This window comes from Nothoprocta perdicaria, unplaced genomic scaffold (assembly GCF_003342845.1).
Source record: "Nothoprocta perdicaria isolate Ctin4 unplaced genomic scaffold, notPer1 scaffold_14, whole genome shotgun sequence".
Classification (NCBI taxonomy): Eukaryota; Metazoa; Chordata; class Aves; order Tinamiformes; family Tinamidae; genus Nothoprocta; species Nothoprocta perdicaria.
The window spans coordinates 7,897,398-7,925,357 of NW_020454538.1; the positions used below are offsets into that span (position 1 = coordinate 7,897,398).

Genomic DNA, 27,960 nt, shown 5'->3' on the forward strand with positions numbered 1-27,960 from the left:
GTGATGTTAGGGCAGAAAGCTTTTTTTGCGCAAGGTGAAGGGGTTTGTGAGGTAGCACTGCTCTCTCTGGTTTCCTGATTTGTCCTTTCCATCAATAAGTGTGATGGGAACATATTTGTAGAAGTCAATGATTTCTTTCACAGAATTAAATTTCTGTGGAGGGGGGGAAAAAAGATCAAATTTTAATCAGTGGCTGAAAATTGAAATACTGGAAATCTTTGTCTCAGTGAGGGTGACAGTGAGGGTCACAGTGAGGGTGACAGAGCACTGGAACAGGCTGCCCAGAGAGGTTGTGGAGTCTCCTTCTTTGGAGATCTTTAAAACCCGCTTGGACGCAGCCCTGTGCCACGTGCTCTAGGTGACCCTGCGTGTGCAGAAGGGTTGGACTCGATGACCTCTGAGGTCCCTTCCAACCTTAGGCATTCCATGATTCCATGATCCATTCCCATTGTCACAGTAATGTTTGTCCTCAGCCCTTTGGGTTCATCATTATTAAAACACTAGAATTGTATGCAATAGGAAACTTTACTATGACCTTATACTTGCCTCTATCTAAAAGGCACATTTAATACATTGTTTCTTACATTACATTTACATCCATGGGTGAGAACATCTCATGATTTTCAGCTAATTGACACTCAATTTATAACTTGAGAATCTTTCAGATGAAGTCTGTGCTCTGGTCAACTACTACTTCATTATCCTGGCATTGAAATAATTTGATCCCAAAGTGATTGTAGTTACTTCATAATGTTCAAGATTGCCGTTGTTACTAGGAATCTAGGTAAAATTGTAGTTTATTTCCTGCCATTCCAAAGTATTTTTTTGCCTTTTTTAAATCTTAAACTTGTTCTGTAGTAGCTCTGCTTCCTTTCCTGTTGCCTTTATTTTTGTTTGTTGAAATATTGTGCTAATGGTTTATTCTCCGCTTCACATGGCAAGTGTCACGTGTCACTGCACTGCTAAGCTGTAGCTCACTTAAAGTGGGGGAAAATTTGCACCTCAGCTGTTACACTTCTGGGTTTCTTTCCTGATTTCTTCCATCCTCCATTCTCATTTGAGATTTAAAATACTAAGTCTTGAGTCCCTTCCATGGCTGCTAGACCATAAAATTGACTTGGATATCATAAGGACAAGCACTGACTGTCCTAAGCGTTGACTTTTTGGCCCTTTTAATGGAACCCCGTGCCTTCTGTTAGACATAAAGCCACAAAGATGAAGAAAATGCCGCCCTTCAGGATTCTTCTCCCTTGACTGTCTCAAGAAATTGAAACGGATATTTGCTCTTAGAGATGTCCTACAGGAGACAGGTATAGCGTCTTAAAGGTCATTCATTAATTTCATATAACTGTCATTAAAAAAAAAAGGGGGGGGGGGGGCCTGGTGCAGAGACTAAAGTCTGTCACTGAGTAGTGTCCACGTAAGTACAGTGATTGTGCTGCTTTCTGGTTCTTCCTGAGTTCAGCGAGGTCTCTCAGGATTTTGAGATTTCATTTTGCAAAGGAGTTAACAAGAACAGTGTTTAATTTCTGTGTCCTGATTAGTTTTGAATGTGAGCAAGGTTCTGACTCGTTCTGAGCTGTCAAAAGAGCTGTGTGCATGACCAGAAGGGATGCAGATATCTGAGGATCTTTAATATTGAAAATGATTTTAGAGGGAGAGCTGACACAGCCTGGCGTTGTTTTAACACCCCAAGACAAAAACCTTGAGAGATGCTGCAGCTGAGATTTTAATTTTCAGGAAAAAGCAATCTGTGAAATCCTTTGAGATGATCTGAGATGAAAGTACCTCTGCTGAACAGGGCTGTTCCTTCATTACTGCTTAGGTGCTTTTTGCCTACTTCAGTGTGTTTATTTTCATATCTGAAAATAATGCAGAGAAATGGGGGGGTTGTCTTCCCTGTGACACCCCAATGCTACACAGAACTGATCGTCTATCACAGCAATGTTTTTTTTTCTTCTGTTGTAGTTAATCTATGGGAGATTTCTAAACCAAAGGAAAAAAACTTCTACTTAGAAAGAAGATTTAAGATCATGTTACAATTATTGACTTGTCTGTTACAGCCAAGTCTTAGGTAGGGTGTTGGTAATAATTCTTATCCTGGAACTGCATACTTTTTACTCTGAGTAGTGTCATTACAGAACCACTGCTTAAGGTGTTTGTTTTCTGTGAACAAGTTGAAACCAAGGAGTAATCATGATTTTTTCGGTATTTCCTGAGACAGGAGGAATGAGGTGAATGACATTCTTCTTCCTTCTGGTTCTGTAAAAGTTTTCTATTCTCCTTTAAAATTGTTTTCATATTGCATTCAGGTCACTTTCTAGCTGCTGTAATTGTCAGATGTACTAAAATGTTAAAGCTTCAGCTTTGCCATTAACTTATAGAAATGTGTAGCACATACTACATTATTTTGTAGTTCACTGTATTTGTTTCGTTCTATTTTTTTATTTGGCCGTCTCTTCTAATCTGAAACTGTATGATTTTGGTCATTATAGCAAGACTAAACAACCTAACAGTCATGGAAACCTAAACTTGCCTTCTGTTAAGGACATGCTGAAACTCCATACAATTTCCTAGGATGTCCAGTGCAGAGCAGGTAGGCCTGCAGAGGACTGATAGTCCTCAGCAGCAATGCCATGATGAAATATGCAGTGGTGCTTTCAGTTTGCTCTAGCTTTCTGCTTCCCGAGCTGTTTTATTGTGTTTGCACAACAAAGTGGGCGTTTTGACTCGTTATTAAACCAGTGCTCTTAAAGAAAAAATTACCCGTAAAACCTGTATCTCAAATCTGAAAACTCATGAATCCTATTTCACAGTTTGTAAGAGAGTCCAAATTTAGTCTTAGTCCTAGCAAATTCATCAAGTCAGCTAGTTTCAAGTTCAGCTTTTCAAGGAAGATATGCTTTAAACACATGCATCGGAAGGATGGAATTGAAAACAGCCTCAGTGACTTTTCCACGTCAGTTGGCAGTCTATTGATTGCCTGTTTTATAATCATCATCATCACAGTGTCTTGTTCTCCTTTCCTGCTGCAAAGTCTTGTGCTTCCTTATGCGTGATCTGGTGCTTGGACAGGACTTCTGTAACCTTTTTTTTTTTTTTTTTTTTTTTTTTTTTTTTTTTTTTTNTTTTTTTTTTCTTTTTTTTTTTGCAAGTATTGTATCTTTATGGAGATAACTGTTTCAGTTCTGAAACAGTTCTATTTGTTTTTCTTCATATGGGGAAGACAAGTAGATACAGTATTATTTAACCAGATAGTTGGAATAGCAGTTGACTTTTAAGAATGTAATTAAATTAAATTATGCAAAGCAGCATATTGCTAATTAAAAGAATTTTCTAATTTAAATTTATCATATTTCAAAGACTGACAGAGGGACAAGAATCACTCTCTCATTGCTTCTGAATATCCATGACAATTTTAGTTGTATTTCCTCATTTTTAAAGATGCTGACTTCCCTTTTGCTATTTGAGAGAGCCAAGACGAGAAACTGGCTAATTATACAACAATAATAGCAGCAGTGCATGCTGTCAGATGTATAGAGGTGCCTATGTTTTAAAATATCTACTTATATTGTAAAAAAAAAAAAAAAACCAAAATCTCTCTTAAGTCTAAAGATGTATATGTTGAAAGGAAGGGCACCTCCCCTTTGCTTTGCAGATGTTACTTACAGTCAGAGTAGGTAGATTTAGGCAGACATCAATTCTTAGGAAACCTTCACACCGATTTACATCAGAATTTGATTTAAACTATTGAGAAACCGATTGAAAGATTAAAACACACTTGAAATGAGAAGCCTGCAAAAAAACGAGTGAAGCTCAAAGTGACCTTCCTATGTGGGGGGATTTAGAACTAATCACCTTTAGCACTAAGAGCTGTTAAGTGCGACATGCAAGCAACAGATTATAACATTAGATGATATTTTACTTACGTCATCTCCTCTGAGCCCTGTTCCCAGTGCATACTGCTGGCTCTCCTCCAGAAAACGTACTTTAATGTTGTATACCTTTTTTCCATAATAGACAACCAAAACATATGGCTCAGCGCTTGACTTCTTTGAACAATCTCTGACCAAGAATGTCTCATCCTGTATGACACAGATTGTAATAGCTGTTTTAAGCGTAAATCCTAATGAAGAGTGTTTTCTTACATTGCCCATAACTATAGTTTGGGGATAAATCTTCCAATTATTATATCATCACTGTATTACTCAGCTGAACAAAATGTACTTCTTAAATAGATAAGTCTATTAATTTCTTAAATAGAATTTAAGAAGTAGGCAGTTCAGCAAAGTGTTTAACCATAGTGAAACTGCTTGTATGAAAATAGCTAATTTCTGTCATGAATCATACACAGTCAACAGACTGACTGACACTAGTGAAAAATAGCAGCCAGGTCAGTACTGCTGTGCAGTCTATACGGCACAATATTAATCTGAAATATATAGTGATAAAAAGAAAAAATAATGTAGATCGGTAAAAGTAAATCGTTATGCCATTCTCCAAAGTTGGTATAAATGAAATGAAGTCCAAAACATCCCCTATATCGTTGTTCTTGCTGATAGCCCTTCTAGGTACAGAGCTGTGAACTAGGCTAAGCGTCAGAGACCATTGTTGCAATGAGGTGACAAAAACCACCCTTTTACTCGTTGCTTTTCTCTGACGCTGCTTACTTGTACAAGCAGGAAGGGGATGGATTCTTTGTTTCCTAAAGTCTTCTGAATGGCCAGTTCAGAGTAGTGCAAAAAAACCCCTGTACAGCTGATTGGTAGCCTCAAGCCATTACTCTAAATGGGATTTCCTTCCTTAAGGAAGAGTTGAGCCCTTTGAGAAACTGACTTCTCTCCCATCTGCCATGGGATCCAGTACTTTATTTAAAATTTTATGCAATGAAGTAGTCTGAAGAAACACTGTAAAGTCCATCCTGGGCATATGTGTCTGGAGAGTTAAGTGACCACAGAATTTAGGAAAGCTGACAATACTGGAATAACTGGATGCTGCTGTCCTCAGCCTCTCTCTACAGCGGGTGTGCGGCTGCAGCCTGGAGGAAACGCAGCCCCTGCAGCAGCGTCTGCCTGGAGCGCCCTGTTGGGCATTAACCCTTCATAGTGCCCTGCTTGTCCTGTCCCACACTCTGTCCTCCAGCATGCTCTGTCTTTGCAGCCTGTGCCTGGGAATCCTAGAGTAAAATTACCCCCAAATAAAAACGGTCACTGTATCTACTGTAATCCACAATGTGCTTGGGGAGGGAGACTCCTCATGCTACTGCAAGGTTCTCAAAATCTGTTATTTCATAAGGAAAGGTCTAGTCCTCGCTGAAGATGAGAGTTGGATAAGTGCCCGCAAATGACTCAGCAGAGGCAGGGAGGGATTAAAAATAGTCAATAATGATAAAAAAAAAATCCAGTCCTCAGAATTTTGGGTAGTGGAGGTTGACAGGTGTGAATGGGACTCTCATATTTCAGTCCTAAAACATGATTTCAGTCTCTGAATAAGTTAGAGGTTAAGATATTTTATGCCTTTTGTGGTCCATACAATGGTGTTTTTTTGTCTGCTTGTTTTTAAATTGACAGCTTGAGCAGTGTATTTTTATCTCACCCACTTTGCCTAGAGTGGAGCACTGAAAGCATCTTTGCTAGGCATCATGAAGAAATACTCTGCTGCTCTGTGCTGCGCAGGTCACCCTGCTCTGTTCTTCCAGCTGCCATGAGTAATTCTGCTCTTTCAGCCCACCTCTGTTATGTCTCCTTGCAAACAACTTAAACATAGTAAGGACTGTAAGACTCTAAGATATCTGAGTGCTTCTAGGCCAATCAGTTAGTTTATTTGTAAACATAAACTGAAATATGCTTCTAATCCCGTTAATAATCTCTGAGCAGCCAGTCAGTGAAGCACTTGGTGGTAATATATGTGTCTGACAGTGTCAGAATTAAACATTTTAATGTATAGCTGTTTAGCAAAATGCAATAAAAGCATAAAGAATTAGAAATCTTTTAAATGTTTTATCTATTTTTCTATCAAATTTAAGTTGTTATGGATTGTATGACGAGATTACAAAGCACTTGTGAACTATCACAGTTAGTTTACAAATGTTTTCTCTACCAGTCTACGCCACTGATTTCAAGATAAATTGTACCTACCGTGTTTTCCTGTAACAGTGCTGCCTCTGCTTCATGGCGATCATATTCTCCAATGTACCATTCATATTTATTCAAATCCTTAATTTTGAGATATCAGAATTAGTATGTAGAAATTAAGCACAGCTGGCAGAATCAAAACTAATTGAAAACTGACGGTATCTAATTGCACTTAAGACACATTAATCACTGTTTATCAAAGGAATTGGAATAAATCTGTACTAAAAATTATTTTAGAAAATCTGTTTCAAATTAGGCATCAATTTGCTATCTGTAGAATCATAAATTTATATTGGACTCTTTCAGGAGTGCTGAAAACATAGAGCTATCAAAACACTTATGTTCATGGAGAAGTATATTCAGTAAACAGCATTTCTTGTGTGTGTGCGTCCTACAGTGATAATCCTGTTTTGTAAGAAACTGCCTCTTTACTAAATGAAATGTTCTTTACCTTTTCAATGGGCTGCACAAGAGATTCCATCTCTCGTTTTACAAGTGAATGTTTGGATTTATTGTCATGTGGTAGGAGCAGTGTAGCAGATGGTGATCTCTTAACTGACAAGTTCTCTATATTTAACACGGACCCTGCAAAAGTAAATACAGAAGTAAATACAAATCATATGGTTTAAGCTTAATTCATAACTTCATTTGACCATGTCACTTTTTACTCAACATATGTTAGAATATATGTTGCCGCTTGGAAATACATTTTTGTCATAGTAACTTTTTAAATGTTAAGCAAACTGTATTTTTATTATTATTATTATTAAATATGTAGGGACATTTGTATGCTGCAAGTGTAACTTTGTTCTACTTTCATGTTTTGAACTCTTGTAGCAGTGTTTGATCAAAGTTTATTACAATTGCTTCTTATCCCACTGTCAAACTAGCATTGCTTCCACCAAGGAGTGGGAGAATCCAGAAGAAATTAAAGGATTCAGAAGTTTTGTTTTCCTGATAAAATTAATGCATCTTGGACCAGGCCTTGTTTTTGAGGGCAGAGCGACTCTGCTTTCTCTGCATATTCCTGCCCCCTCCTTACTGCTGTTATTACAGTGAAAACTGTCCTCCCAAAGCAAAAGTGGTGGGCGCTGTGTCTGCTCAACGAGGCCGGCGTAAGGGCCGAAGTCAGCTTGATGTGTCCCGGGCCTGCCGCGCTGAGCTGGGCCTGGCACGCTGAGCTGGACCTGCTGCGCAGCTGCAGCCTGAGCAAGAGCCAGCCTAGTTCTAGTCATGCCTCTGAAATGCAGTTTGCATGATACGGGAAAACTGGCTGCTTGAGGAAGAAGAAAAAAAAACATAGCCTGGGATAGAACAGATGGGGTTTTTGTATATTCAGGGCAGTGCTGTGGGGGGAACTGATGGAGCGAATGAGCGCGTGCGTGACTGTGATTATCAGCCCTCCCCATCTTTGTTGCTGGTGACTGTGACAAGAGACAGCGGTGTCTGCTGACACTGTATTTCATTATGTTTTATCTCTGGTTCGTGTTCTATCAGTTTATTGCTTTTCTGCCTATACACAATGATATAACAGAATATCAGAGGAATTCAGCTAGAAAGATGGTACTTTTTACAGAGGAATAATCTCCATTCTGTTCTATTGTTTCAGGGCTGTGTGGGCCGTGCCTTGTTTTCCAACAGCATTACGTTTATTGCAAGGCAGGGAGCACTGCCCACTGATGGCAGAAACGCAGCTGTCTTCCGCGGGCGATCGATCAGCTCACAAATGAACTAGGAGCCGCTCATCTGAAAGGTCTGGAATTGGCCTCTGCCCTTTGTCTGGAATCAATTTGAGCTGTCAAAACGTAGACATGTCGCCATATCCAGTCTGCAGCTACATTCGATTTATTAGATACTGTAGTTCTGTCAGTTGTGTCCATATTTCATTTTTGGTGGCTATTTACAGGTACTGTATTATTAAAGGAGAATCTGTAGCTATAGAACTGTATTTGTTTCTTTGTGTCTACTTCTGTATACATTCAGGAGCAAATTTTCTGCTTTGTCTTGAACTGTGGGACAAGTGTAAAATTCTCTAACACTGCTTCACAAGAAAACGAAAAAGAATATTCTAAATTGTTGCACAAGAAAAGCATAAACAATACAAGCTAAAAATACCACACTAAGACATGTGCGGAAGTTATTTACATTAAATATGATGTATTTATTTAACAAAATTGAGATTTCTCCTCAAAGTTTTATTTTAATCCAAACATGGACCTTTCTTTTTCCTACTGTACCTAATTCTCATTCTGAAGAAAATTAGGTAACTGAAAGTGCTCTTTTGGGTTTCTAACTAGAAACTCGAGTTTCTAGTTAGCTACTGACTAGAAAGACCTGGAGTTCCTGGCATGAATTCAGCAGAGCACCACGAGGGAGGAGTGATGGGCTGGCTGGGTGAGCAGCTGGTGCAGCAGAGGAGCTGGAGGGAGCCCGAACTCTGTACAGCCCTATGGAAGAGCCGAGAGCTCTCACCGCTGTCTACAGCTGCCCATGGGAAGAAAATCTGCATCCAGACTCTCCAGAGGTGCAAAAGATGAAAAGTAATGGGCTCAAGTTGTAAAACAGGCAAATTCTGAGTAGGGTTTTTTTCTGTTAATTGTTTTTGAGGATGTTTTACCACCACTACCTGTGAGGGGGGTAAAAATATTGGAAGAATTTGCCTGGGAACCTTGATCCATCCTTGGAAATGTGCAAAAATTCACTGGACAAATTATCATTTTAGTAATAAGTAACTCACTTAAAAGCAGATGTTTAAGCTTATTTAGGCATGCAAAATGTCTAATGGGATTTTCAGAATACCTGGTTTCAGAAAACCTGAATGAGTTTTGTAGTGTAGCTGGACTTATTTTTTTGCTTAGTTTGCCAAGTGTTGTGGTTTATTACACAGTTTTGAAAGGACATTGCAAGGCAGCAGGTGGGAAGGCTGGTTGCTTGTTCCATCCATGTTGTTTCACAAGGACAAGGAACTTACAGCGGAAAAGGGAGATTTCTCTGTCCTAGAGAGCCTGGGCATGAGTAAAGAAGAGTGATGGTAGGAATGATGAAAAGTTCCTAAAGTGCAGATTGAGGTAAAGTACCTAGGGAAAAAAAAAAAAAAAAAAAAAAGCAATTGTGCACAGGAGGGCGGACTGAGAGACTCCCAAGAGCAAGAGCAAACAAAGATGAGCTTTGTGGATTGTGCAAAGAAGGATTTTTAGTAACTGTCCACAGGAGAGAGTGTGGAGCTACGCCCTCAGCATGAGGAAGGGGCTGATAAGCAGAAGTGGCTCAGTGCAGGGCCCCTACCAGTCACAGAGCTGCAGCACTTGTCTTAGGAAATGAAGCCGAGTGAGATGATTTAATTTTAGCCTAGAAATGACTGAAATTAAGGTTAATTCCAATTAATTTGAATACATAGGGTACGTTCTTCCTTTGCCTTATTTGCTTTGAGAATAAATGCACATTATGCAACTTACAGATTTTGTATTTTTTGGTGCAGAAATGCATTTGCAGAGGCAGTTAAGGGAAAATAGGAAAGTGTAGCAAGTGTAGTCAAGGATAGGATGAAATTACCATCAAGGATAGTTCTTATAGCTCTTGAGTCTCGCAAGGCATGAATTCCTTATTTTTTTCTCTTTAAGATGTAGGTATGACAGCAAAAATGTACTTGTTTGTTGATCCTTTTGCAAAGTGAAAAAAAGAAATGAAAGTCATGTTGCAAAATCATTCATTTATAAATGTGTCTGCTTGTGAAGAAGGAGAAATGTTTTCATAGTAGCTTTTCTCCTAAGTATCTGTTTATGCAAAAAGAAATGATACATAGTAGAATGAGAGAGATTTTCTTTTGCTTACCCAGCTTTTGTCATCGAGTATGGTAATAAGGGATTTTTTTCTTTTCAAAAGCCTGTAAACAGATGGTGTCTTTTACCATCTCTCTTGGATTTATGGAAATGCTTTTTAAAGTATTTTTAAATATAGTGAATAAGTAGGGACCAAAGCCAAATAGGAATTTGGGGTTAAGGTAAAAAAAAAACAGGCTATGTTTTTCTAGAAGAGATTAGATAAAGGAGTGGGTGGTGATAGATGATAAAATGACAGCAAAAAGCTAACACAATTTAAAAGTGTTTGCATAAACATCATCATCTGTATTAGGCAGACTGGGATCTCCATGCATGGCTAAATTACGCCTTTATGTTGCATTTAGTTCTGGGAATCTCTGAAAGATGGAAGGAAAAGGACCTGTGATGTTGCCATGGTTACTGGGCAAGCCTGGTTTTGGCAGGGCACCGCGAAGGATCATGTTGGCTTCCAGGACCCTCCCTCAGGAAAAGCCACGCACTCCAGCAAATGCAGGCTGTGCTATTTCCAGCCATAATAAACTACAGACCTGTCTGAATATGGAACCTACAAATTCTTCCCTCTAGATACCTGCAGTTTCTTTGCAGAAAACCCCAATTTATTCCTTTACTGAGAGGCATTAAAGCAATAGTAGAGCCTATCTAACATCTCGAGCTTCTGTAACTTCTGCATAGGCTGGCTAATTCTATCTCTGCCTGGAAAAGCAGGCTGTTCTGCTCACAGCATGCTCCTTCTCTGTATTTCTTTGTATTCCTAAACAGTTTTCCAGCACCTCCTCTCCCTGGTGTGCTTCCTTGGCTTGCCCAAATCTGCTTAGTTTTCCCAGTATGGTGTTCTTTAATGTTTTAATATTGATTCTAGGCTAGTCATAGGGAGAATGAATCTTTCTTAGATTGAAACAGTCAGAGGTGTTTAGCTAGGCACATAACTTCTGCTGTTGTTTCTTCATGACTGTTATCTGTGTCATGTTATGCCTTCATCTGGTTTGTCTCTTTAACAATCCCTCTGCATGGCTCCATGCATTGAAAATGCCCAGTGCAGATACACACCCACAAAAACGTAGATTCATTCTTTATGTCACAGCTTTGCACATGTAACTAGCACCCATCCATTCCTGCTTTAGCTTTCAAAGCAATCTGTGGTTCTTACCTGAGCTGCAAACATCCTTAGAACTCCGTGTGCTTGGAAGACTAGGAGAGAGCAATGAATGAAAGTCATGTCAGAAAATATTTCTGATCATGGGCAGCACATACGTTCTCTAGAGTATCATTTCATCCTTCATCAAATTGCAGCTTCAAGCCTTCTGCATTCCAGGTGGTGGTTTGGTATTTTATAGCTTTTGACAGAATTCTATTAATTTGCCTGGCCACTTCTTGATATTATCTAAAGTTCTGCTGTCTACAAGAGTTTCACATTTTGTCTGTTTTGAACATATCCTCTACTAATTTCAGCTGATGTTACCAGTCTTTCTATAGAAAGAGATATTTTCTAGATCTCTGTGGAGTACTCAACTGATTGTACTGAAAAATATCAGCTAGAATTCATTAGTGCAAGTGCACTGCTACCATGCAAGAAACAAGTCGCAACTACTACTAAATTTAGTATAGGCAATAATTTTATCTCCAAGAAACTCCAGCATTATAAATAATGTTAGGTTCTGTTTTCTCAGATGTATTTGTCTAGATAAGATATTAAACCATTTCAAGTTATCCTGTATTGTCTTTCACTTTTCATTAACTGCTTAAGAGGTGTGGGAGATTTACATTCAAAAAATACCTTTAAAAAGATAGTTTGCGTAGGTTAGAAAAGCAGACAATTAGGAGAAGCTCGCAGCCTTCTACAGGAGAACAACTGCCCTTCAGAAGGCCTCCTATGTTTTCTTTATGTATCAGTGTGTATATATATGTATATGTATGTGGGAGGGGAAATGCTGAGATTGGGGATGATGCATCTTCTTTATATAATGTATTTAACATACACTAACATTTAACATTTCTTCTCATAGAAATTGAGTGAAAAATGCAGTATGCTAGTCTATTATTAAAGATAATTCTGATTTCTTGAAGGCAATACCTAAAGACAGTTATTCTCATGTGTCAGGGTAAATCATAATATGTCACCTTGTGGTATCAGAGTGGGATATCATCTTGCTTTTATTGCATAGTGAAGTACAGTTTTCTAGGTGCAGAATGTTTAGTATTTAACGCATCCAGCACATACTCGTGCCATGTTTATATTCCTACCTGTCTTCAGAATGATATGTTGGTGTGGAATTCTCTGTTTGGAAACTTAATTCAGGTTGTTTCCCTGATTCTCTCACTGTTCATGATTAAAAAAAAAAAAAAAAAAAAAAAGAAAAAAAAGAAAAAATATACATTAGTTCCTCTCGTGCAACTTTGACAGTATATAATAACAAGCATGACAAATCTAAATTCTTAAATCTAAATCTTAAATCTAAACAGGAAGCAGTTCAGTAGTAAAAGCTAAAAGATTATAATCAGTCTCATTTTAAAATTTAAACTAATGATTTCAATGGGAAACATTCTAGTGACACAGAGTATTACAAATTTTGTTGATGGCAAATATGGATTAGCATATAGGTAAATGATGCAGAATGTTTTACTGGATTCATAAATCCTTTTTGTAGGGAGACAGGTAGTGAATGTCTTAATGAGGCTGATACTATTTCTGGTTAAATGTCAGGCATCTGCACCTTATGCCTCAAAAGGAACTCCCAGAGGAAACTATGAATTTACTGATAAAAATTATTTTTCCAGAATCTATAAACACAGAGTGAGTGGGTCAAGCCAGTTCTTAAAAGCTGAAGAAGTCAGTAGGTCTGAAATACTGACATTTTTCAAATATGTTCATTAAAAACTTATTTTGGCCCATTTGTGTCTTTAAAGACCTAAAATTTTTAAAAGTATTTATTTCAAAATTCCCATCTTCAAATTGCTGGAGAGATGCAAGAGGGACAGAAGAGAGATGAGCTCCGTGCAGACGGAATTAATCCACAGGCTTCACTCTTCAGGATATTCTCCCTTCAGTTTCTTCAGTTTCCAACAGTCATGCTTTCACCAGGACTAAGGATTTTGATTTGCTCAGAACAAATGTGATGCTCTGGTTGCTTAAATAGGAGCAGCTAAGGCCACATTAAATTCCTTTCACCAGTGTGTCTTCCATAAGTGCTGAGAAGAGTCTAACTGTCTCCCTTCTCAGCAGATGTATGCTTACGGGGGGGTGCACTTATTAGGGGATGTTTCTTACTAGTCTGAATAGAGGGCCAGACTGTGTGGTGCTGTATAGCAGCACACATGTCAGATTCCCATACTGACTGCTTCAGCTGGTATGTTCTTACATGAAGGAAAGACAGCAAATTCATATTGTATTGTTATGTACTAACCTTGTCCTCCTCTAGGTGCCTGTATAAAATGACAAAATAGATGACAAATACATACAGTTTTTGATCACTAACTTGAATTTACAGCAACAGACTTAAACATCTTTTGATTGTTATAATAATTTACAGACTGTGATTCCTAAATGCCGTAATCTCTTTATCAGAAGCTAATGCAGAATTCTGATCTCAATGCACTGACAAGAAGGTGACTTGAATTTTTAGAAGCATAGCTGAACATATAGTTTGTTCTGGATTATCATCTAGTTGGGTCTGGCAAGCCTTCAACACCACAAATTTTGCAGCCTCCCTGGACAACCTGTTCCAATGCACTGATTTTTTTTTCCCCCTCTATCTAGTTGAAATGTCCCCAGTTTCAATTTCTGATCAATGTTTTCTGCTTCCACGGTCTTGGCAATCTTTAACTAAGTACTGGAAGGCTGTTCTTAGGTCCAGCTTCCCCAGATTCACTATATGGGGCAGGTTTTCCAGTCCCTTGCAGACCCCCTCTGGTCTGTCTACACCAGCCTCATATAATATTCCAGATGATATATAATGAGTAAAGGGGAATAACTGATTGATTGATCCCTTAGCTCTGCTTCTGTTGATGTAGCTCTGTACGCTGTTAGCCTGCTAGTTACCAGGCCACACTGATGGTTTATACCTAGCCGACTGTCCCCAGGTCCTTTTCAACATAGCTGCTGCCATCAGTGTTGCAGGGGGTTAGTCCATCCCCAGTGCCGGGTTTTTCATCTGTGCTTGTTGTATTTTATGAGTTTTCTTTTCTCCCTTTCCGTTTCCACAGGGCCTGTCTGGATCCCTGTGATTTGCTCTCCAGGTCTCAAGCAGACTGACCCACAGTTTGGTATCTGCAAATGTGACTAGGTCACATTCCTTCAGGTCACACTGAAACTATGGAGCTATGTGAATGTGAAGGGATTCAAATTAAATACTCTTTTTCATGTTATGAGATGTACTATATTTCTCCTTAAAATTTCTGCCAAGATATGAGCTTATTATGAACTGCAATATTAGGGCAGCTGTACAGTGCCAAGTTAGAAACATTAATTACAGATGTAAGATATTTCTTGTTCTAGAGGGTGTTTTCATATGTGGTTTCTGTAATTAGACAGCATCCAGGACAAGACAAAGCTTTTTTTTTTGTATACCAAGTTAAAACATTATCTTCCTTGCCAGTATCTATTTTTTTTTAGCATTAAATTGTAAAAATCTTGCAAAATAAACATTTTCTAACTATGGGAAGAGTAAGAGTTCTACTCAGAACTGTGAAGAACAAAAATTCAAAGGCTCTAACTGAAATTACAGCTAGATCAGTATATGGATTTATTACACAGTTTTGAGATAGGAAGAAGCTGGATTTTATAACAGTGTAGACATTGTTTTCTTTCATCTGTTTTCTTGTAATTAAATTAATAATACTATAGAAATATAATTGTGTAATAAAATGCTAAGAAATGCAAAATGCTATAAATTATACCTATTTCTGAATTTTGCAATCATCCTTCAACAAGCAGCATAACTGCAGAGAATATATCTCTTAATATGTTTTACAGATTGGTTTCCTTAGAAAGCCACTTAAGGAGCTATTGCTTGTCATTAATTTCTATTAAGTTTCGGCTAAACCCATTTCCTCTGCTTTACTTCATTGGTCTGAGTAGAAGGTGAATGCATTTGAGAAACTTTTTTTTTTTCTTTTTTTCTTTTTTTTTTTACAGAAAGTGAGATCTTTCTTCTAAAAAGAAAAAACCAGAACCAAGCCACTTGCTCAGAGCCATCTTGTGTTATGTTTTATGGAGGACTATAGGGTCTGGAGCTGCTGCAGAGCGGCTGGGCCTCCCAGAGGCAGCTGTGGGAGAAGCAGCCCCGAGGAGCAGCAGTCGCCTTGTAGGTGCAGGAGCGAGGGAAGAGCTTTTGTAGCCTCTGTCTCTGTCAGACATGGGACCTCAGAGCTGCTGCTTCAACTGTACTGAAGTTGAAAAGCTCAGTTGTGGGCGGGTAACAGATACAGTTAATTCTGCACATGAAATCTGTCAGTTTTTATTCACTAAAAAGGGCCACCTTTTGTTTGAGGTACCTTGTATTTACATTAGCGTCATACTTTTAAGCTCTACTGGTCCTATCATTTCACTTTTGTGATTTTCAAAATATATCTGGAATTGAGATATGTTTTTATTAGATACTTGGAAAGGAAGCTTTTCACCATGTGTATGTTCTTATTCCTGTAAGCAACTTCAGGAACTAATCTGTCATTCAGAGTAGTGGTTTTGTAAATACTGCATGCATTAAAGATATATTTCTGCCCAAATGTAATATGATCATTATGATTATTATAATATTTTTACCTTATAGGCCAAGTAATGCACTGAAAAACCATTACATTAGAGGCTATGCCATTATATATTTTATGCATACTTTTTGTGATATTAAGTATATTAAATAGAAAGATTTTTACTTACTTCATTGCCTTCCTTAACAGATAGATGTCTAGAAAAGAAAGTTATATGCAAAACATCTTTTTATTGTAAATTGAAAAAAAACTTAATACTTCAATACTTTTATTACATTAACACTGCAATTTTAAGAGCCCTTGGCAAAAGGAGGATTTTATTAATAGTATATAAATTCAGAAGGGAGTTTTTTTTACATAATTATTTGAAGGAAAAGGTTATGGATTTCATAAAAAGGAACAGCATCCACTACATTAATTACAGAAAATGAGAAAAGTGCTTATTAAGGATTTATTCTATACAGAGGGAAGAGGAGACATGTGTGATCATGAGATCTCTTCAATACTTTCATCTCATGCTGAAAAGTCTGATCACAAACTTAGTATCAGCTATAAATGTATTTAAGTTCCCTGAAGAGTTTCAAAAATGAGATTTGCAGTGCTGGAATGGAAAGCAGCCCGGAAGAAAGGAGATGCCGAAGGAGAACTCAAAATAATCACCTGAAAATATATTTTTTTAAAAAGTCTGTTCTCTGAGAGCTGGAACTACTTCCTAGCCCATTCCCAAGGATTTATACAAGAGAGACAGAATTTAGCCTATTCTGTCATTAAAGTAAACCTCTCACTCCTGCAAGCTGGCATTCAATCGGTTTAGTTTTGGTGGTTGTGCCACCTGAGCATCAGACTAGTCACCTATCACAAGAAAGGTACCAGGACCTTGACTCTTGCATAAAATCTGACAGACCAATTCAGGTCAACAATAGGAAATGTTTCCATACCTTTTGTCACAGGAAAAACTTAGTGTGGCTTTGACATGTGATCATTGTGTTTGACAGCTTAAAGATGTAATTTTGAAAAGTGAGTTTTAGCAGCTTGAATCTGACTATATAAGAGGTTAAGACCAAGTTTTAGAGGTTATTTAAGAATATAAGAGGTGCATAGGCATATAGTAATTTCTTCAAAGGCTCTAGAATCCCGTCTCTTTTTTAGATTACCACCTGGATTTAAAAAAAAGAAAAAAAGTGAGAACTTTATTAAAACAGTCACAGTCAGAAATCAAAAGGAAGGCACAGAAAACCCTGAGACCTATTTTTCAAAACCTGTTCTGTATAAAGGAGTCTTGTTCATGCTCTTCCATTCGAAAGGTAAGCATGGAGAGAGCATCTAATGGTTAAGAGGCAAGAAAATTTCAAATGATCTGTTAGAGTTCCTGCAAGTGTAAGAGGAAGGACAGGAATTGTCTGGCATTTGGATGACTGTCTTTGTGGTAGCTTGTGCAATTATTTGGCTTCTTCTCTAAGGTCATTATTAGATGTGAGAAAGTCTACATTCAAGATACTGGGTGTATGATAAAGCTAAGAGATAATAATGGTGGCTTGCAGCACTCAATTCTACCATGAAGGGCTTTGCCATTGATATTCCCTGAACACCACAAGCCTGCATCTCGCTGAAGCTTCTGAGATACTTTCTGTGATCCTACACAGGCCTATTTTTTTACAAGGCTAGAGAATGTAAAAATAATAGTGTTTAATTTCCTAAGACTTCCAAATCTTTTTGGCAAGTGGATCTTGCAGTCCTAAATCATGTCTGTAGTTGGATGACTTTGCTTACAGTCTCTCTGTAATGGCTGTACTGCCATACAGTCCTAGACCTGGACTGAAGACCGATGACAGATACTTCAAGTGAAATGCCTGTTTAGGCTTGTGTGCGAAATCTGTGAAGCGTCTTATTGCATCATGTGTGGTCTTAGTCTCTACCACTCCTCTCTTACTCATGTTATTTAAAAAAATTACTTTTTCTTTTTAGAATATTTTAGTATCTATAACTACAACATGAATTCAATTTTGTAATGATGATTTTTGCTGCCTTGTTTTACCTCCAGAATACAAAATGTCATATATTACGTATTTTGGCTTTATAATAGGACATTTCAAATCCAGTTCTTTGCTCTCTGATGACTACTAGCAAACACAGTTCATAATAGTTCTGAGTTTTTAATTTCTATGCCGCCCTACCAAGGGGAAGGATGTAGCAACTGCATGACTGAAGAATCGGTCATGGGATTTGGAACTTTCAGCTATAAGTCAGGTCACGCATCTGAATATGAAACTACTTCACATTAATAAAATGTCTTAATATCCAACAGCTTTTGGAACATAATCTATGGAAGAATTTAAGCACCATTCAGAAAAAATAAAGATCATACTTGCAGCAGTCTCCCTAAATATATACTTAACTTTAAACAGAAAATTATTCATTGATTTATAATCTTTATTTTTTTTTTCTTCCTGTGGGATTTGGACTGTAGGATTTGCACTGCAGTGATCTTTCATAAGTGAAAAATAATCCCTCTTGACTAACTGAAATTGGAAGAAATAATAAAAGGCGAGACATAATAGACACAGATCAGCGTTCCTGAACTTCTGACTGCAATAGTTTGCCATAGGAAAATATTTGAGCTTTACACTCTGTGGCCCCTGGACGTGTATCAGGCCTGAATTTCCAGTATGTGTTTGCTGCCTTCCCTCTCTATGGATGCATACTTTAGTCCCACAGCAGGAGCACCTATGTATTTTGTTAGGTAGCAGCGAGAAGTGTGCATGCATGATCATGTGACTAGATATGTGACAAAAAGCAAGCCTTTTCATAACTTAACATATCCATTTTTGATCATGTGTCTGGACACAAGCGGTTCCTGTGACACAAACATTCGTACACACCCTGATGTGGACTGAACACATGTGTGTCACAGAATCACAGAAAGGTTGAGGTTGGAAGGGACCTCTAGAGCTCATCTAGTCCAACCCCGACATGGCACAGGGCGGCATCCAGGCAGGTTTGAAGACCTCCAGAGAAGGAGACTCCACAGCCTCCCTGGGCAGCCTGTGCCAGGGCTCTGTCACTCTCAGAGGAAAGAAGTTCTTTCTCATATGGAGATAGAATTTTCTGTGTTTCAACTTATACCCATAGCCCCTTGTCCTGTCACTGGCCACCACTGAGAAGAGTTTGGCCCCTTCCTATCTATATTCACCCTTCAGGTATTTATACATATTAATCAGATCCCCTCTCAACCTTCTCTTCACCAGGCTAAACTCACTCACCCAGCTCACTTAGTCTTTCCTCATAAATGCCATGTCGTATGACAGGAAATGCTGTGAAGTTCTGGTGTAAAGGACAGCAAGAGGATATGTCTCTGTAGACATATCCTGCATTCTGTAACGTGCCTTCCACGTGCATCCAGTGTGGAGGGAGGGAGCATGTAAAGAAAGGGCAAAGAAGTGACTCATGATCTGGATCAATTAGTCTCATGAGCTGAAGCAAGATTTTTGGCTACAGATTAGTCATCTCTGTTCCTGTACTTGGGATATGGACTGGGTTTTTTTTTTTTTATGTTTCTGGAATGTTCAATGTGTTTTTCAGGCATTTGGTTCACCAACTGTGCTAAGCAACTGCAATTGTTTTTACTCAAAAGTGGTTGCAAAACTTCTAAATGTTGGTGAGAAAAAGTAGGACAAAACTTACACAACATGTTCATAAAAATTCCACCTACTTTTCCAGTCCTTCACTTTACTATTATTCTGGCAGTTATTTCTTTATAAAGTTAAGTGTCAGATTACGGTAAATACCACTACTCTTGATTATTAGCAGCTGTCTAAAGAATCAACGTTTTTATTCTTCAGAGCAGGGATGAGATTGAGGCAAAGTCACATGGTTTTACCAAAAGAGTGTTTTGATTCTCAGGAAATTAGTGTAAAGAAACTCCAGTGTTTGAGATAGAACATCATATTACCTGGTGCGTTTTGCTGATACTGGAAAAGTATGAGCTTGGCTGAACTCCTTCCTTGTGTGAGAGGGCTGGCTGCTTATCTTCGGTTCTGGAGGAAGTGGCTGATATTGCTTTGGCAATGTCTTTAGAGGCCTAAAAAAGTAAAAGAAGAAGTAAAAGAAAGGTCATTACCTTTGCTCAGGCTGAGGATATTATTCAAATCTTTCAAAATTAGTAACAATTCTAGATAATACTCTACAGTTCCAGACATTACAGTACTATGTTATGTGCCACATAACACTGTTTTCATACACTTTAAAGTTATGTATCAAAGATATCTCCCCAGTGTCAGTATGTGTGGGTGGATATAGCTGTGTATGAGGCCCAGCTAGGGAATGCACTGCAATTCAGACACACCTAGGAAAAGATATTCTTTATACCAGAAAACTCACAACTTAGAGGTACCCAGCATTTTGTGGGAGCTGTGGGCTCACCCTGCCCATCTTGTGATATCAGCCAGGCATGGACCATATCTAAAGTAGAAATTGTGTAGCTCCTTGTAGAATGGAGATCTGCTTGAATGAATATATAAACTAGCAGCTATAAAATGAATAAGTATATTGTCACTGGCGCTGCCAGTATGCACAGCCAACAGCAATGAGCTCCTTGCAGCGGAGCCTTGGGGTTTGGTGTGGTATAGACCAAAATAAGGTGAGTCAGTTAAAATCTATTACAGCTACCTTAATACATATAGAACAAATAGTGAAACACTGCAGAAAATTAAGAAAGTTCATATTTATGTACTTTTACAATTTTGAATACAGCTTCAATTTTCAATCAAAAATGTTAATACAGCTTTAGCTGTATCTTCTTTTACTGTTTTATTTCATATTTTAACTTAAAGAGTAATCTGAATGTGTCCGTAATGGTAATCATTTTTTAGAACTGTTTACATTTCATACACAGTAGCATTAAGAAATAAGCCTGGTAGTTATGGACTATTTTCTGAAAGTAAGTCTTAATTGTAGCAGTTATTGCTTGCGGTAGAATAGATCAAGAAGTGATTATTTTTTTTCTGAGCATATCACAGAAATATATATGCCTAGATTGGGACCTGGGAGTCTTGGTTGACACCAAGTTAACCATGAGTGAGCAGTGTGCCCTCATGGCCAAGAAGGCCAATGGGATCCTGGCCTGCATCAGGAGGAGTGTTGCCAGCAGGTCAAGGGAGGTGATTCTGCCCCTCTACTCAGCTCTGGTGAGGCCGCACCTGGAGTACTGTGTGCAGTTCTGGGCACCCCAGTATAGGAGGGACGTGGAGCTTCTGGAGAGGGTCCAGAGAAGGGCAACCAGGATGATTAAGGGAATGGAACATCTCTCGTATGAAGAGAGGCTGAGTGAGCTGGGCCTGTTTTCTCTGGAGAAGAGACGGCTCAGAGGGGATATGATTAATATGTATAAGTTCAGGAAGGGAGAATGCAGGGAGGAAGGGGACAGGCTGTTCTCACTGGTGGCCAGCGATAGGACGAGGGGTAATGGCCACAAACTGAAGCATAAGAAGTTCCGTCTCCAGGTGAGGAGCAACTTCTTTACTGTGAGGGTAACAGAGCAGTGGAACAGGCTGCCCAGGGAGGTTGTGGAGTCTCCTACTCTGGAGGTCTTCAAAACCCACCTGGATGCCACCCTGTGCCACATGCTCTAGGTGTGCCTGCTTGAGCAGGAAGGTTGGACTAGATGATCTGTAGAGGTCCCTTCCAACCTTAAATATTCTGTGATTCTGTGATTCTGTGATATTCATGGAATAGAGCTTGGCCCACTTTCTGTTTGGATAAGTAGCTAAATTCTAATCGATTTTTATGATCATGATTTAGGTTTGTGGCAAAAAAAAAAAAAAGAAAAAAAGGCAAATAAGTTTTCAGGGGCAATGAAAAAGGTACTATTAAGCTGAACAGAATCTCAGACATAACACAAATCAGAAAATGTAACTACTAATTTAAGACTACATTGAATCATATTCAAGGATTCTAGGCATTTTACTTGTTCTTACTTTCAGCCAAGTTCATTGCAACTATGTAGGCCTGAGATTTTGTTATGAAGCTCTGTTATGAAGCTTTTGTTGTGAACTTATGGCTCATCATTTTGTTGTTCTCCCCACTTGCATTTCAGAAGCTAGAAAAGTCCAAACAGAAGCAGGTGGAAAAAAAGATGTCTGCTCATTTTCAGTCATCTTGTTAACATGAGCGATGCAGATATGGGTGAGACTTCATTGAAATTCCTTGAGCATATTTTTCAGGAAAAGCATGTAAGTTAATTCTTAAGTGATCTTACCGTGGGGGAGGCACAGGATTCTAGATGAGAGAAAACAAAAATATGTGTAAGCTTTTTCATGCTTGTTTTAGTACAAAAGAAGATAAAACTTTACATTAAGCAGACAAATCTGTGTCAACAAGTTTTGACACCTTTTTTATGCTACACATAACAAATGTTTCATATTCCCTTTTAAGTCATTGAGTTTTAGGAGATGACTGCATAAGCCAGGACTGCAAATGAGTAGAATAATGCAGAACTGCAGATAATAGTTCTTATTCTTATAGTTCTTAGTTCTTATTGTTGGGGAGCAGAAGTTGGTGTTAGCAGAAGTGGAGCATGTGTTTAAAGTTCAAATACCCCTATATTCAATGGCATATTCAATGGCATATTGCATATGGCATATGGCATATGGCATATGGCATATTCAATGGCAAGTTCAAATACCCATATATTCAAATGGTCTACAAAAAAAAAAAAAAAGAGAGATTCTGCTTACCTGGCATTCACTTATGTTCATTCTTTGTCCTAAAGATAAGTAGTAATGTTAATAGTGCACTCTTTATATAATTAACACATAAAGATATGATTTTATTTTGGTATTTATTATCAGTAGGCCTCATGGATGGGAGTGTCTGTAATAAATCTGTGAGGTGATAACTCACTCCACTGTAAGGATGTCAGTGAGAAGGGCCTCTCTATCCAACCCAGTGCTGATTTGTACCTCTGCAGTCTACCCCCATCCTCCTGCACACATCCTGCTCCAGCTGCAGAACCTTTTACTCCAGGGAACTGATGGTCACATCACTGGCCCCACAGCATTCACCTAACACATCTGTATTTGTGTATTCTTTTCCTGTTAATTCATGAGAATCAGGGTACCTTGTAATTTCTGTGGACCTAGATGCAAGGCCTGGAAATTCCTGACTCAGTGAAGCGTTGTTATTTGTGTGAATGAAGTCAAACCACAGCCTGAACCACAGACAGAGGTCACTGAAGCCAGAAACTGTATTTTCTTGTTAGCTGTTCTGCACATAACGCCAACAGGCTCTGAAAGGAGCTTAATGCAAGGGGAGGGCGTTCTGTTCTTTCTGTATGTTAGCCTATTTGGGGAATGGCTTCACAGATGGATGCAGATGCAGCTCATACCTCATTCTGAAACATTTGGGCTTCTCTCCTTATAAAACATAAGACTAAGTATAGTCTGATAATTATGGTGATCATAGAAATGTTGCGAAACACATAGCCAAGCAATTCTTTTTAACATCGCTAACAAACCTTCGTACAAGGGCTAGTTAGGTAAAGATTAAGCAGGAAAAACAAGTATTTTTGGATAATTCAGCTGAAAATACAAAATAAAGCAATTCTTAAAAAAAACAATACTTGGTGGAACAGAGTGAACTTTGATTCACCTCTGGCTTCTAGAACAGTTTTAACAGTGATATTTGTTCAGATTTTAAAATGTAAAGGTAGCTCGGGGATCTTATATGGTCGTTCATCAAGTTTTCTGGGACTCATTCTGGTTGGCTAATTAATTTGTGTAGAAATCTATTAAAATCTTATAATTAATTAAAAAATCTGTTTTTTCATAAAAATTTACTACAGCATGGTGAATTACTTAAATGAACATAGGACATCTTAAAAATTAAAAAAGTTACTTTAGTTTGAATTAGTTTTTATTTTTATTTTATCAAAATATTTGATATTTCTAAATACATCCTTGTTAATGTAAAAAGAGATACAATAGATCTTCAATTCTGCTTCAAGTAAGCCATAAAAGATTCTCCTGAATTAAAGTAATTGTACATTAAATATTTAACAGTTCTAGAAAAAAATGATAAAAAAAAATCTGTTCTGTTTATGCCATCATGTGGCAAAACCACGGAACAGCAGTGCACAGAAGAAGAAATGTGAAGATAAATTTGATAACAACTTAGTTGTTAACTAAAAAGAGATTCTTGTATAAGCATAAAGCATTGAAATATATATAAGATACAGACTCAAACATGCAGCATTTAATTTGCCTGGCTTCACTATCTTTTCCTTTGTCTTTGTAATTTCATTACAAATCCTGTAGAAGTAGATAAACATGTAAATCCAATCTGCGAAACAAATCATTATGGGATTTGAGATTATATCTAAACAGGCTGCCAGTGGGAGCATCCCTACCGATTTCTGTTGATCTTGAAGCTGGCTTACTAAGAATTTATCTTAATTCAGCTTTTGTGCAAAATATATCAATATACTCTCACAGGATTCAGTCTCACCTTTAATTTTTGCAGACTTTATTTATATACTGCTTACTTGCTCATAATGTGTAGGAATATTTTTGACTGTATGCTTTGTATTACAGCATGAGCTAGAGGGAGAAAAATAACTTCTACTTTGTATTGAATTCTTTGCATTATATTTCTACCTCTTCAAATATAATATTGTTGTCTGAACATAGAAAGTGATCATATTTTCCTGATTTGGGAATTTCATTCTTTTTGGCCATGTTTATATATATGGAGACATTTGAAACTGATAAGAGAAAAATTCATTTCAAGATGAATCAGATAGTCCTTTAGTGGCAGATTTCACGAGGCATTGCTACCTCTAAGGTATATTAAATGCATTTAAAAAGTATATAGAAATGCATTTTTAAAATAAATTTATAATTGAGTAAAAATATAAAGATTTGTAGATGGACATTTTATTAAATACTTTAAGAATTAGTCATCTGTCTAGGATTTCACCACGAAAAATATAGAACAAACAAAAATGATGTGTTTGTGCCTCAGAATTACGGAATTTTAAAACAAATTTGCAATAAATGGCCAAGCAGTGGAGAAATGAAAGTATGCCAGGCGATAAAAGAGATTTTGCACATCCTTGGAGAATAATGTCAGCATTAGTATAGGTGTAAATTGTTAATAGCTATCACTCTAGATGATAATACTATTAAAATGGCTATCAGATTACGTTGTAGAATATATTTCCTAGTTGAAGAAATCATAAAAAGGCCAAACCATCTGACTTTCAGATAGAATGTTTTATTCCCTTGGGAACAGGGGACTCATGAGATAAAATGCAAATCTAAGTAATATCTTCAGTCAGGGCATTAGTATTCTAAATTAATATGTTTGAAAGTGGCCACTGTTATAAAAACTACACCTTCTTCTTCATTTGTATTGTCTGCTTATATATGTACAAAAGTAAATAGGAAGCAACATTTTCTATATCAGGTTTTTGAAACAGTTATTTTATTATACCTTTAGCATTTGGCACGTTCCTCCGCTCTAGAACAGTCACGTTTTTCTGTTAATGAAATAAAATATAGACATAATGTGAGTCATTATATATGAGACTACAGCTAACAGCTAATGGGTTGTTTCTGCCTGAGATGCCTCCAAGTGTACATCCAGTCTTAATCTTATGCAGTTAGTGAGAACAGTTAGGCTAGGCTAGGCACTGAGCACAGCTGTAGCATTGATTGTCTTCAATAAATGTAGGTATGATATACTTGTATTCATATATATTTATATAGATATAGATACGGTTGATTTGGTTCCTGTAAGTTATGATATTTGGTATATTTATTGCAGCATTTTTTTCGAAGTGAAACAAGAACATGATGCAACGCTTATGAACTTGTAAAAAATAAATGCTCTTTGGCTAAGATTTTAACTAGGCTGCACTTAAATTTAAGCAGAATCACAGAAAAGAGGATATATATATATATTTTTTTTTTTTGTGAATTGGGTTTTGGAGCTTTACTTACATTCAGATACTGAGGAGGTGACTGAGAGTATGTGTGCTGGTTAGTCATGTAGGAAGTGGTACCTGAAGAATTCACACAACGTCTGTCTGCAAGAGAGGAAGAAAAAACAAACAGTAACTCCGTGATATGTTTTAAAAACATGAGATTTTAATGTTTAAAGTATGTTTTTCAGGTCAGCTGCTGAGATTTTTACAGCATTTTCATTTTCTTACACAACTCCTTCCTTGTTATTTTAATACTGAATACATAAGCATGACCTTGAGAATAAAGTTTTATGCTTAATGTCCTCACTGCGGGTAAGGAAAAGCTTTCATAAGTTGAGGCAGATGTTTGCCTCATCTGTGAATAAATTAGTCAATGTTTTTTACTTGAAACTTTATTCGTGGCAGTGCTGTCTGTGTTCTTGTACATGTTCTATTTTTTTTTCTTTACTCTCTAGTGAGTAAAGAAAATTTCAAATTTTTGAAGTATTTCAAATTTTTACTTTTTTTGTACATTAGCTTTTAAACTTTTAATAAATACACCTATTGCCATCTAAAATAAATGCACATATTATACATTGTGATATACTCACACGGCTATAAATTTACTGACAAAAAGCCATCCATAGAAGCCATCATTAGAAAAATCTTTGCTTGGCTTTGATGTTAACAAGGCCAAATTTTTCACATACATATTGACTCTGTACTTTTAGATATTATTGTTTATGCTTTCTATTCTTTCTTTTCTGATTCTGCCCTCCCTATTTGCCTGGCCGATTTCTGAATTATTTAAGATCTCCCTAAACTAGTTAGAATAGCCTTTCACTGTGATAGCTAAGAGGATATTTCACTTCCCTACATTGTATATTAATTGACTTGCTGTATTTGAATGAAATGTGGCTTAGGCTGGCTTTAGTAAACTGAAGCTTGACTAATGTAGCTTTTCCCTCAGGTTAAGAATGTTTGAGAAATATGCTCAAAATAATTGTTGCTGATACTGAAAGAGTCAACAAATGCCTCTGAAATGAACTACATTTATTCATCTACAAATTTTCATGTGAAGGAAAGTTTTTTATCTCTTCTTTTTTTTTTTTTTTTCAATGCTTTCCATTGTAAAGTCACTTGGCCTAATTAGCAGTTGGCTTTTCTGCATTAGCTGTGAATTTGACCAGTAGTTCCATGAAGATTCCAAGAGGAATGGGATCACAGAATTTCTTCTTATTATTTTAGATAGTACTATAATTTAGAAAAGCCACATGGGAGTATTAAGTTAACATAATCTAATGGAGAAAGAGATAAACTGAACAGGAAGATGCAGATAAGGTTCCTCTCTGGCCTGCCAGTGTTTTATCTATTTTATTTTGGAAAATATCCAGACTGAAAACACCAAATCTAAACTGTCACAATTTGTATCTGAATTTAACTCACTTTTAGCAGACATAAAAAGTTACCTGCATATTCAGATTCTTGCAGGGGTTTGGCAGGAAGAATTCTCAAAGCATGGATAGCCTCCAGGGTGGAGCTACTCACAGTCTCATAATCCCCTTCCTGCTCATGAGATATTTTGGAGGAAGATTTTGGCTCATTGGTCCTCTTTCTTGTCAAATCACTACTCTGGATAGAAGAAAAGTTATGCAAAGATACAAATAAATTTAAGTCCAAGATTACTTTCAGATTTGGAAATAGTTAATAACCAGAACCAGACATTTTTTTGATGGAGATTGAGAGGTTGGAAAGTAGCTGAGCAAGTGTTTTGAGGATCTAAATTGTATGTTTAGATTCATAAAACAGCTATTTGGGAGATGGATTAGGTCTCTCTATGAATCTGGCCTGTCACCGCTCTTGAAAATATAATTCAGCCTATTTTTTTTTTTTCATGAGTATGGACATTTCAAACTATGCCATTCACTATAGTATCTTCTCTGTGGCATTTGTAATACATTGTTTACATTTGCTATTTGCAAGAGTCTTTTATATATATATATATATATATATAAAGATAACCAGCTCATCATGAATATCTTGTTTGAAAATAAAAACATACACTGTTTTTGTAAATTAATCTTTAGAATTTGAATTCTGAGAGTATGCCAGCAAATCTGCAATCTAAATGAGCCAGAGAGCAAGCATATATTGAACAGCAAAACTCACACAGAAATGGTGATGCGACTCCAGATGGTGGTGAATGACTCAAGATGTACTGGATGTGTCTATACCATTATACTGACTTGGTTATGGATGTTTTTCCTGCATAATTCCCGTTTATTATGCTGGAACTTACCTGCTGGCTTCCTTTGGGCAGACACAT

General features: G+C 37.3%; 1 protein-coding gene across 1 annotated transcript; it reads right to left on the bottom strand.

Annotated features, from left to right (window-relative positions):
- Positions 1–6: 6 nt before the first annotated feature.
- CLNK (cytokine dependent hematopoietic cell linker) lies at positions 7–27,960 on the bottom strand. Its single transcript, XM_026034069.1, has 15 exons — positions 27,934–27,960; positions 27,104–27,266; positions 25,672–25,757; positions 25,163–25,208; positions 22,408–22,436; positions 21,930–21,949; positions 19,626–19,754; positions 15,846–15,873; positions 13,375–13,393; positions 12,215–12,290; positions 11,121–11,161; positions 6,586–6,719; positions 6,138–6,215; positions 3,930–4,085; positions 7–153 (listed from the first exon to the last, which is right to left on the bottom strand). The coding sequence occupies exons 1-15, from the start codon at positions 27,958–27,960 to the stop codon at positions 7–9; spliced, it is 1,179 nt and encodes a 392-aa protein (XP_025889854.1).